The 12,686-nt window shown below is 42.6% G+C and overlaps 1 protein-coding gene across 2 annotated transcripts; it reads left to right on the top strand.

The window, feature by feature from the left end:
- Positions 1-919: 919 nt before the first annotated feature.
- LOC144519546 (uncharacterized) lies at positions 920-12,293 on the top strand. Of its 2 annotated transcripts, none has more exons than XM_078252757.1 (15): positions 920-1,208; positions 3,303-3,356; positions 4,311-4,357; positions 4,857-4,923; positions 5,671-5,796; positions 6,041-6,117; positions 6,251-6,382; positions 7,088-7,253; positions 7,362-7,539; positions 7,663-7,807; positions 7,921-8,517; positions 8,628-8,726; positions 8,873-9,010; positions 9,099-9,153; positions 9,243-12,293. In XM_078252757.1, exons 1-15 carry the CDS (start codon positions 1,154-1,156, stop codon positions 9,662-9,664), a joined length of 2,358 nt encoding a protein of 785 aa, XP_078108883.1. In that variant the 5' UTR covers positions 920-1,153; the 3' UTR covers positions 9,665-12,293. The 2 variants fall into 2 exon arrangements, with proteins under 2 accessions (XP_078108883.1, XP_078108882.1); XM_078252756.1 differs by having other exon boundaries at positions 5,921-6,117.
- Positions 12,294-12,686: the final 393 nt, after the last annotated feature.

Raw genomic sequence — 12,686 nt, 5'->3', positions numbered from 1 at the left:
GCACCTCTCTCAATTTAATCTTAAATCCACTCCAATTTCCCCCGAGGGACTCAATTCTCTCTTTTTCTGTAAGTATTCTCTTTCATTCTCTTGCTTTTATTCTCTCTGTTTTTCCTTCTTGTGCCTCAGTGCCCTACTGTGAAATAATGCCTATGCCAGAAAAGAAAATCTCAATCAATTGCTTGGTATTTCATTGCATTAATGAGTGAGTTGCCTTCTTTTTTGAGCTCTTCATATTGTAAAGTGAGGTGTGTGTGTTTTATAGGATTGGGAAATTATGGTGATTTAGTATGCATAACCTCAGCTATTCCACAGCATGTAAGTGTGTGTATGTGTGTATGTGTGTGTGTGTGTGTGTGTGTGTGTGTGTGTGTGTGTGTGTGTGTGTATGTATGTGTGTGTTTGTCCATTTCCTTCAAACAGGCTTCCTTTGGGTGTTTTCTGATTGGCCAGTTCAAATCAATATTGTTAATAGGATGTGTGTGTGTGTGTGTGTGTGTGTGTGTGTGTGCGCACACTAATGCAGCTCATGTAGATTCCCAGCCCTCTCTACTTGAGAGGCAGCTCCACTTCTTTTAGTGCATGACACATTTGCAGTCCTGCTATCACAGTGTAAGTGTGTGCACGATGCTGTAGGTGTTGCGAGTTCATGTTTGTCCGTCACAATCAGTGCCCTCCAGCCCAGTATCTGCTGGGGCTTCTGTCTCCGTCACTCTCCCCTTCTTCCTCCTCTTCTTCTCCTGGCTCCTCGCTCTGTCTCTCTAAAAGCCTCCTCGTCTGTTTAATTCTGTGTCGTTAGTTTTGTCTCTGTGGGTGGGCCTCTGTGACTCTGTGTGTGATTATGACAGGCTGTCTATAGGGAGGCCTGCTGTTGCCAGAGCAGCACACTGCAGTGTTCAGTCTGCCTGTAGGTCTGAGAGGCTTTGCGTCTCTATTTCCCCCTCCATCTATCTCCGCTGTGCTTTGTGTGCCTCTATCAATATCGGTTTGTGTCTATCAGTGGATTAACAAGCATCTGTCTCTCTCACTCCCCTGCTTCGTCTGCTCCTCTGCAACAGTGAGAGACAGAAGGAGAGGGGTCCATTCCTCCTGGTAGAGTGACACCAGGTATTTCCTCTCTCTCCCGCTACTCTGACCCATCCTCCCCTCCACCATGACACTACTGGCCTCCGAGAGGTCGCTTCTCATCCGGAACAAGTTCCGCTCAGGTGAGAATCCTACATTCTCAACTCACGCCAATTAAAGGAGAGAAAGATTTATTTTCACCACAACGGCTTTACATCTTAGCCATAATTGGCAACATTAGCATCAATGTGTAAAGGTGAGGTGTTCGGGAGGGTTATTGATTGGCCAGTCGTCTTGTCTACAGTATCATGTGGTCAATACAGTGAAGGTATTGATTGATGGCCAATGGATTTAATAATTGTGTGACACACAGACAGATGTCTTAAAGAGACGTGAAGACAGCTGAGCCTGAGGCCAAAGATCTATGTGTGTTATTGTGGGACACTTTACCCACCACGTGCGTTGGTTTGTTGATGGAAAAACAGACTTTACCAGGAAAGTCCTTTTTCTTTAAAGCCCCTTTTAAATATCTATAACATGAAATATTCATGTCTAAATAACCAACAATGAAAGTTAAGGTTTGGAAAAAAGATCCTGAGTTATTGATGATGATATCCTATCCCAGTCTGTAGAGATTCTGAAGAAGAATAGTAAAAGAATAGCTGAAATTGATTCTAAATTATATTACTGAGTTTTCCTAATCCAATGTATTACTCTACTGATTACAACTTTCAGGAGACAACCAGCATTCTGTGACAAACAGCACTAACAACCTTCCAATAACTGCATAATTCAAGATTCCCTAAATTGTAGCGGCTGCTGTTGTGTTCCCAGGCAGCTGTCGTTAACGGCTGGTAAAATAGAAAGGCGGAGAAATGACACAGACACAGTCCCCTAGGTGTATAAACACCTGCTGGAAAACGTGATTCCTTAGGGCAGCTGCTCTGTTTGACATCATGTAGCCTATGTACATAGCAGAGTCTCTGCAAGTCTTTAATGTCTGCCAGAGCATCAAACTGATGTTGAGCCTTTGTGTGGCTATTGTCAGTCATTGTATGATATGATACAGTTTGTTTGAGTTCTTATTCATTGTTTAATTGTTAACAACTGTATCTGTTGTTGACCTTTGACATGAATTGTGTCCAATGCAAAATGTTCATGTCACTGTATGCTAGATGTTAATACTCAATGTAGAAAATGTTGCAATCCTTATAATAAACGATTGCTCCCAAACCTAAAAAAAACAAATATCTACTTGCAACCTCTCATTAAATCTTTGAGTTGTGAGAAGTTCACAAGATTGTTTAATTGGAATTATTTCAAGAAGCCTGAAGAGAAGAAGACATTTGCAAAACATGAAACATTTCGAAAAAAGTTACAACTTCATATTTCTTAGTAATTCTTAGAAAACATTCTTTCTTATTTTGTCATGTCCTGTTAATCCTGTACTGAGGACTGCTTGGGAACCACTATGTTATGTAATGTATGTTAAGTGATGTGATTTAAAATGGAGTTCAAAACTTGTATTGGACCTCCAGTTAAAATACAAAACAACAACGGTAGACACACATACACACTGAAAACAAAAAGAAACTGTGATAACCACTGCTTTGTTAAACTGTTAAGACGACAGAGCACAACGCGTTAATCTGCTTTAAATCCAGATTTTTACAACGTTAAACTTTTGTTTTGAGTCGCCGGAGAGGCAGGACGAGTACAGTAGTTAGCAGCACAAATGAGGATGACGTGAGGAGGAGGGGATGTATGAGAGGCTTGTGGAGAGAGCGGGACAGCTGAAGGGGGGATGGGACCAACAGAAATAGACATACTGAGAGATAAATAGTCACTGCCCTCAACCCCCACTGCACAGTCCTCCCCTCCCCTCAGGTCTCAAAACTCAACAAAATGTGTCATGCTCTACCCTGCTTCACCTGTTTGTGTGTGTACTGAATGCTAATGTGCGTATGTATGCCGTGTAGATAGATGTGTACAGGCATGCAAGGAGATATATAATCTACAAGTGTTGCAAAGTCATGGGGTAATATAAGTTGCAAGGCCATATCATTTAACGGCGATCTTGCATTGCTCAACTGTTACCTTTCCATGTCTGTGTCATTTATTTTCCCCTCATAATTTTGTCCTTTAAGTCAAACGAACTTACTGTTCCATCAGTGTAACTTGTAATATTTCATCCTTTTTTGCAAGCAGCCAGCTCAATCTCTGTTCTTGTCTTTCAGTCCTGCAGTTGAGGATTCAGAACCGAAGGCAGAGTGAAATCAATGCAGACTGTGGTTAGTCTATGTGTGTCATTTACACTGTAATTGATCTCTGTACACTATGACCGCAGGTTGGATTTCATATTAATGATGTTCAGGTCACCTCTTTGCACCGACTCATGATTGCCTATTGATTAGTAAATGTCTTTGTAGGTTTTACTATATTGAGCAGCTTTTACTTTACTTTGATTTCACTTTTGGAGTCTAAATGTTGTGTTTAATTATTATGCTTTAAAACCTCTGATTGTGCAAGAGCCTAGAGATTCATGTTGTCATATTATACTGCATTAACCAACAATGTTAAAAACAGGGATACAATTCGAATTCGAATAACATTTCATTCAAGAACATGATGCAACATGTTCATTATGAATCAGTGGGATCAATTAGGATGATAACCAAAAATATACATGATATGCAAGATGTGCATTGTATTCAGATTAATAAGTCTTCATAAGCACACACAAATACCAGACATGTAAAAGACAGCTTTAATCTTTTCTTGTAGTGAGTTTTGAAATATAACATGCAAAGATTTTGCCAATTTGGATACAAGTGTAAATGCATAGAGGTAACATACATGCAAAAGTTACAATAAGCTATAAATATCAGGCATTATCTGAAGATAAAGGTGCAAATAACTTGTGCTATAAACATAAAATACACATAGATTCATCCAGATCTGTGCAGCAAACGTGATACAGACTAGTGTAGAGTGTGTAGACAGGCGGTGCACCTTCCTTCAGTTTCCTCCTTGTTGTTTGAGGCTGAAGCAGGTTGCACAAGAAGTGCTGTACGTTCTGATGCCTGCCAACACAAACAATGCTCCATGCTGTAACTTGGAGGGATGAGTTTAGGGCTAAAGTGCTGGAAAGTGCTGGTTCACCTGAGTTGCTCCTCTACTAAGCGTCCTCTAAATCTGCTGCATTGTCATATATTCATATAACCATATACTATCTGTTTCCATAGGGTTGAAATCTACTTGTCCCCCTAAAAAAGACCAGAGTGAAGCTCTGGTGAGTAGCATCCAGTTTCTCAATAATATCCAACAGCATGACATTTCCACACTAATAAATCAAATACTGATTTTGATGATGAGAGAGCCATTTTCCCCCCCACATATGTTTTTTTATTCATATTAATTTGTTAAGTTGATTTTATTTGACAGAACAGGATAAGAATAGAATTTGTAAGTTCATAATAAATGAATTAACATTACTTTTGAGAAATGATTTATCAGAGTTTCCCCCATCACTGAATGGGTTAAATGGTCTTCTGTGTGGAGATTCACCTCACCTAAAAAGAATTCATTTGAATTGGTTTCAGTGGTGACACTTTGTAGCACAGGATCCAAGAGTTCCTTAAAAGACCATTCAAATGTTCTGGGAGAAACACTGGTGTAAATTAATATTTTATTACATTGGCATTGAAGTTGTATTTAACTTCCCCCTGAATGAACTGCATTGTAATCTGTGGGCCCTGTCTGTTGGTTTGACCTGCTGTTTCCTGATGCAGCGTCTAACTGACGACGGTGCCGCTCAGAAGTTGCCCCCTAGTGGTCTGAATACTGAAACTGCACAAGGTGATGCCCTGCCTACAGTAATGTTGCTGTCTCCGTCCTGCTTTACCCTGTGTGCTCCCAGCAAAGTGCATAGTGACATATTTCCCTGCCTCTCTCTCTCGCTCCCTCTGTCTGTATTTTATCAAATCTGTTCTGCTCTCCGCTTCCTGTTGTACAGTGCGAGGAAATGAAGTGTGTAAATCTGGCAATGGGCTTGGTGTTTCATCAGCTGTCAGTTAAATAGATATGTGACCTTGTTGCACACTGTAACTCTGCATTTTAAGCAGCCTGCAAACATATCAGTGATTAACAGCGCATGATAAACCCACCCATCCAGGGATCAGAGCCATCGTTTACTGACATCTTTCTCTCTTTATCTCTTTCTCTCTCCTCCTCCTCTCCACACCCTTTAACCTTCCTGTTAATTTGAAAAAGACTATTATTATATCAGGCTTTTCAAACTATCTGATTTCCCTTTATGCCCTTTCAAAACTGTTGTGTGAATGTATTTGTGTGTGTGTGTGTTCATATCCAAGGGAATACATCTCCCTATGGACAGAAGTGTTTACTATTTTTTGATGCCTCTGCTGGTTTAAATTGGGACTGACTGCCTGTGGCAACACTGTTGTGCATGCTCACATCACATATGTTCTGAAATCCTGTTGCTTCTCTCTCTCTCTCTCTCTCTGCTGATCTCCCATCTGTCCTCCCATCTCTCCACTTATCTGCACCATTCCTCCATCCTTCTCCCTCCCCCACACACCGCAGAGAGGACTGTGTGCGGGGCCCAGAGGCAGAAGAAGGCTCGCCAGACGCAGGACCTCACTGAGAGGATCCAACGTCCGCCTGGGCCTGTGGAGCAACAGCACGAACACACACTGCCCCTGGAGAACCGTGAGTCAACACGCATCCGCATGCACCGGCACACACAGACAGAGTCACACACCGTTTTTTTCCCCCCACCCAATCTCCACTCCTCCTCTTTCGACCTTACTCCTTTCACTTTTCATTTCCTCAGGCTCTGCCTCTTTCCCTCTGTCCACTGATGTCTTCGAAGATGACATTTCCTCCTGCTCCTCCTCCTCACCCACTGATCAACATGGTGTTCACCAATCACCAGCCTTTTCTTCATTGCCAGGGCTCTCAGGTGATCAGTTACTGAGTGACTTCTCAGCTGTGGGCCCGCCCATTAACCACAGCCCTGGTCATGCTCAGGTGAGGAAACAACACTGATGTGTGTTGGAAGCAACAAGGAAGTAATTCCCACAAATAACCTCTGATAAACAGATTCATGAGTTTATAAATAACCTCATATGTCAACACTGATGATCTGATATTCTGCCTTCAGTCTGGTTTGGCGTTGCTCCCGGCAACCGAGGGCATCAGACAACCTACACTGAGTGAATCAAACTCCATAGCAACAACTGGGAGACCAAATGGGATGTATTTGACCTCTCAGACCACACCCCTGCTGCCAAAGGTAGTGTGGGGTTATTGCATGCTAATGCTGTCACTTTGGATTTCATTTTGTGGCTCATTTAAATTTCATAAGGGTCTTTTTTTGTTTTGAATATTTTCATGACTCCTTAAAACAAAATTATAATGTCAAGAATTCAAGCAAATAAATGTGGTCATATGAAGTAAATTAATCCAGAAAAACAACATTTAGATTGTGTTTTGTGTGTGTGTGTGTGTGTGTGTGTGCGTGCATGCGTGTGTGTGTGTGTGTGAGTATGAGTGTGAGTGTGTGTATGTGTGGGGACTGGTATTCACAGCATGTATACAGCATAACAGATAAAAGAGCATTGTAGAGGTCTTTAACCTAACAGGATGGTCATTCGTCTGTTTTGTCAAACACAATGCTCTGCTGTAAGCTGCTCTGCATTCATTACTGTCAATTTGCACTTCTGGGGGAGCTCAGTATTTGCCCTGTTAGGTTAACACATTCACACACAAGCAGCATGGCTGTATGTCAGAATCAGCACATACTGTCATCTGGAGATTTGTGAGGTATTTATACATTTCATGTCAGAGTTTAACCTTGACATGGGGTAAATACCATTGAAACAATGTGAACAACTTGACATTTTCTCTGTGATATTTTATACGCTACTCTTGAAATTACTCACTTTAACCACACCACAGATGGTTACAGTTGAAATGTGGGTAATGTGTGTCTTTACAGACAGCTCGGCCTCCCAGCCCCACCTGCTCTTCCTCACTGCCCCCCTCACTCAACTTCAACCATCTCCCCCGCCCACGGAAACCGCGGGACACCAAACCCAAAATGAGGAAACTTAAATATCACCAGTACATTCCTCCAGACCAGAGAGGAGGGTCTGGGACTGGAGGTACCGATATAATCATTTACAATCCTACAGTTCCTTTCATTTGTCCAATCAAGGCTTGCTCTTGTGGCGAGTTATTAGAATTTAGCCTAAACAATTGGTTATTTCCAGGAGGAGCCAAACAGAAGAGCCCTACTCCTACCCAGTCTTTAGACCCAGCCTACTCCCATCTCCTGAAGCAGCAGCAGGTCTTCCTCCAGCTGCAAATCCTACACAACCAGCAGCAGCAGCAACAGCAACAAACACAGCAACAGCTACAGCCACAACAACAGCTCCCTGTTGGATCCAGGTATGCAAACAAATTGCTATTGATTCATGCAGTGTCAGGTAATCAACTAGGCAGATCTCTTTATCAATGAGATATTAGTCATCAGATAGTTTGGGTGAGTTAATGCTGCTGTCATTCCTCCAGTGGAGATCACAGTGATCTTGTGAAGTCCTCTGGAGCCATGCCTCTGAATCCCCAACCTGTTCCTGCTACAACAAACCACACCCCTACAGACACAAACCCTGTGTCCAAGCCTGAGCTTCTCCCCGCAAATCTCGTTGATCTAACAGTAAGAAAAGCATGAAAGCACTGAAAGAATGATAACTTTCATTTACAATTCATGGTGAAGACAAACTCGTAAATGTCTTTTGCCCCTCCACTTTCACCTCTTTCCTTCTTCAGGTGTCAGAGTTGCGGCAGCAGCTGCGTAAGCGCGGCCTCCCTGTCTCCGGCACCAAGCCTGCTCTGTTGCAGCGTCTCCGCCTGTTTCAGCTTCCCCACTCTTGCCTCACCCCTGCTCCCCTCTGCCAGCTGAGTACCAGCTTAGAGCCCCTCACCACCTGCCCCCCACTGCCACCCAGCCAGAGCCCCGGCTCAAGCTCCAGCTCTGGACAAGACTCCCCCAGCAGCAGCCCGAACCAACAGATGTACGTCCAGGACAGGGGAGTTCCTAATGGCACTCTCAGTGACACTCAAAATGGAGTTCAAAATGGAAATCTGAACAATGTGCCGAATGGTTTCTCGAGTGCTGCATCAGTCAGTTTGGCAGGTGAACATTGTCTTTCCAACGCTGTCTTCTTGACTCCTGCCAGCACCGCCTCAGGAACTCCAAGTCCCAGTCTACCCATGTCGTCCTCCTCGCCCCTGCAGTGTGGGACTCCATGGAGAACTGACAACGAGCAGCAGCAGCAACAGCAGCAGGAGCTGAGTGTGGAGCTGGAGATGAGAGAGAGGTTACGGAGCAGGCCCAGGGACCGCTCCACTAACACCGGAGACGAGGTGAGCAAAGACAGGCTTGGATATTTGGTCTATGATGAATTGGAGAAAAACAGGATGACTGCCATGCAGAACTACAATCATTCATGTTTTCGTTATTATTATTCCTCCAGTCTTGTGGAGGATCCCTTCATCCTTTCCTGCAACAGGATCCTGGATGCTCCATAGGGAAGCCAGAAACAGACGGACAGACAGAGGTGTTGTTTACACAGGTAAAACACACAAATCAATGCACACATATCTTGGACAACCGCTTCTCAAGGGCACGCTACACAGCCTTCAATCTAGAAAACTGGTCAAATGTAAGCATACTCTCTTCTCCCACCTGCCAACTAATTTACCGCTGCATTCTAATCAGGTGTTTTGCTGCCAACCGTGTGATGTCATTGGCCAGGATTTTGAGCTGCCAGTGCAGATTACAGCCAGTCCAATTCGGACCTTGCCCGGTGTTCGCAGCTTGGAGGAAGAGCTGCAGGAGGCTATTCAGAAAGCACAGGTTAGAATCTGTAGATGAACAGGAAGAGATCACCAAGAGTTTCTTTTGCACAGTGGGATTTAAATTTTTAAGTTTCTTTTGGCCACAGATGGACCCTCGGCAGTCCATAGATGACATTCTGGATGAGCCCATAACTTGTGTTGGTAAGAATCCCATAATTAATAAAGAATACATTTTAAATGGCATTTTACTTTTTTTCACCATCTAATCCTTTTTACTACCTCTCTTTCAGGCTCTGTCAATGTCTGTGATCATGAATCCCCTGCCCACTCAGTCCCTGGCTCTTCGCCTCTTCCTCCTCAAGCCGATCAGTCCCAGGCCTCCCAGCAGCATAAGGATGACAGTTTCCTGCCCTCACCTCTTTGCTCCTCTCTCCTGCTGGAGCTCCCTCCATCTCCTGCTGTAATAAACCCCAGCCAGGTGATCCCAGCACCTCTCCCACCCCCCATCTGTACCTCCCCTCTGCCGTCCACTGGGAGGTCACGGAAACGACGGGCTCCAACATCGTTTGATGCTGCTGATTGGCTTGAAACACTGACGTCCGGCCTCCGCCCTCTTACTCCGCCGACAGCTCCTTTTGTTGAGTCAGACTTCAGTCTGGATTCAGATCTGAATGTCAGTCGAGTGTTGGATCTAATGGTAGAACAGTGGTGAGGATTTGGGTGGGCATATCTGTTTGTATGTACAGTAGGTGAGTGTTTTTGATGATCATGAATGGGGCAAACATGCATCCCACTGAGGGCACAAGATTGTGAAAAGCCTCCATCAGTTCCACCCATCATTGAAAGGCTGTCAGAGTCACTGGCTCCACGCAATGTCGAGAGCTGGATTCATTTCAGCGAACAGATTAAACATGGCTTTGATGGGGCAACAAGAGCACAAACACATGCACACACATATACACTGCAGAGCACTATTTAAAAGCACTTGGGCTCAGCCAGAAATGGCAAACAAACAACACATCTGTGGATTGACACACTCCACAGCACAATGTTTGCAGTGCAAAACAGAAAACCTGGTGGCATATTAATTTAAACATGCTTCCTGGCTGCACTGGGAGAATGTTGTTTCTGACTTATCTCCAAAACCCGTTGTCGGATTGGGTTGAGTGTGGCCCCTGGTGTTGACTCAGTCATTGAGTCCTAGCCATTCATAAAGCCCATTTAGAGTGTGTAAAAGCCAGGCAGAACACACAGCTTGTGTGTGGCTCCAGACCTTAACCTCGGTGCCAGACACACAGTCGGCATGCAGAGGGAGAAAGCTGGCAGAAGCTGCAAACAAGCAGTGTGTGTGTGCGTGCTCGCGTGTATGTGCAAATGTGTGCGAAAGCTTGTGTGTTAAGTACTGTATGTGTGTGTTCAATATGTCTGACTGTGCGTGACTGAGCACACAAAGCTGCTTCTGTTTTGTACGTGTCAACACCCAACTGCTTCCATGTATTATTAGCACCTAATACTAAATGCACTTGTAGTCATTTGTTTGCTTACAATTTTGTGTTCCTGTTGTGTGTGTGTGTGGTATGATTGAACTGTGAGAGGATATGTGTGAAAGACACAGAAAAAAAATCTGTGCATTTCTGTGTCCACATTTCAGACCAGACATTTCATTGTAGACTTATTGCCAGCAGGCAGTAACTCCAGTGTAGTTATCCAGTGTAATCATCAGAACAGCCACATTACCTTGTTCAAGTCACCGATCTCCAGGAGAGCAATCAGGCAACCACCCCAAAAATAGTCCCAATTCAAATGCTCCAATCAGAAGTAAGAGTTCCCTCATCGCTTTGCAAAAACAGGTGGTCATTTTGTTCCCTGATTAACCCCCAACAGTGTCTGGCCCGCTGCACTCTGCTTACCCTGCTACTAGCAAGGCCAGATTTAGCACAATTTATAACCCAACACCAAGGCCACACCTGTGCACTTAGTATACATTAATTCCACACATGTATTATTTAACATCATTAAATCTTTGCTGTACATTTCAATGTATGAAACGACCATTTATATTAAGAGAAAATGCACTATAGAATTAGCACAAAATAATGTTTGGAGAATATGAAAGATGGGCAGCGGTGAGCTTGTCAGTTGAAGCTGATACAGTAAATACTGCACATTTTCTTAATGGTGACAGATATCTTTCTTTTATAATCTACATTATTTACTGGTCATGCAGAAATGGGCACATTATTTGTTTTGCATAATACACTTTTAGTAAGTTAGGTCCATTCTCAACCCAACTTAACATAATGACATATATCTATCTAATCTGACAGAGGTTAGCTGCCATTAACCTCTGTCGAGCAGATAAATGTAACTAATGTAGTCTACATGAATTTATATTCCGCCCTTAATTGGCTGCATGGCCCATCAATCATTTTGGAGAGCTCTGATTGGCTCATTTATACAGTATCTGGAACATTTGTATTATTTATTATTATTTATTAACTGGACATCCTTCTGTAAGACCACTTTATTTTGAAGAAAAATGAAACAGGTTAGCCCCCTCCTCAGTCTCCAAAGTGTTGTGTTAGAATAAAGGTTATGTGCTGAGTGCCATATGATTTGTGTAAAGGGCACATAAACTGACTGATCTGAGGTCATCATGTCATGTTTTTTGTACACAAACGTTTCAATGTTGCTGCCGGCCGGTTCCTTGTTCTGATGATAAACCGCTGTCTACTAAGAAGACATCCTCGGTACATTATTGGAAGAAGTCATCTGTGCATAGGCAAACCTTCAACAACACACAGCTTTATGTTGAGCCAATTCTTGTACAGCTTTACGCAAAGTCATGATGCCATGTTGACTACAGAGACTATGAAAAATGCAGTTGAATGTGTATGGATTGCTAAGATAATCATATCGATCAATAAACATTGCCTGCTGCATGAATAAAAAAAAATAGAAAACTGATTGGCAGGAGAGTAAGATGCTACCTCCTGTGACTTCCAATGCTTTGGGGCCGACACCAGTGTTTTCCTTGTTTCTTATTTAATTTCCGAACACTGGTGGTTCTTGGAACACCCCTTAGACAGTTTCACAGGTATTAAAATCCCAGATTTAATAATACTGTTTTAAACTGGATTTGAAACTGTCCTGATCAACTGGAAACATTCGGGTGTTTCAGGTAACTGAGACTCTGTTGGCCACTGCTGCTATAAATGCCTTATTGTGAAAATGTGAGAAAATAAAATGTGTTTGCTTTTATTTATTATGTAACTTATTCATGCCAAAGATATCAACCACTGTCCAAAATGTATTTAAAAGCATTAAGAAAATTAAAGTCTTAATAGATTTTCTATTTGGTTCCTCTTTGTTTTGTTTTTATTGCTTTTTTTAGTTGAAATGATTAAAAAGTGGATTGCTTCATGAAGAAAGAACCACTGATAACTGATATATTTCACAAGAGACTGTGCCAAATGATGACTTATCAAATATTGATGATCGTAAAGTAAAATTAAATATTCATTTGCACCAATATGCTGCTTAAATATCCATGAAGCAGCACTAACATCCACATGGCATGATGGTTAATCTTCATAATGACACAGTATTGTAATATGGAGGAACAATGATGTAGCTGTAAATAAAAAAACTGGATAATCTATAAACTCCAGTCAGTGATCATCATAAGGCAAAGGACCACCAAATTAAACAAAAAAAATATTTGATTGTTCCTT

The sequence above is a fragment of the Sander vitreus genome, chromosome 6 (assembly GCF_031162955.1).
Source record: "Sander vitreus isolate 19-12246 chromosome 6, sanVit1, whole genome shotgun sequence".
Lineage (NCBI taxonomy): Eukaryota > Metazoa > Chordata > Actinopteri > Perciformes > Percidae > Sander > Sander vitreus.
Note: the sequence above shows the minus strand (reverse complement) of the source record. Positions and strands in the feature narration are given on the sequence as shown.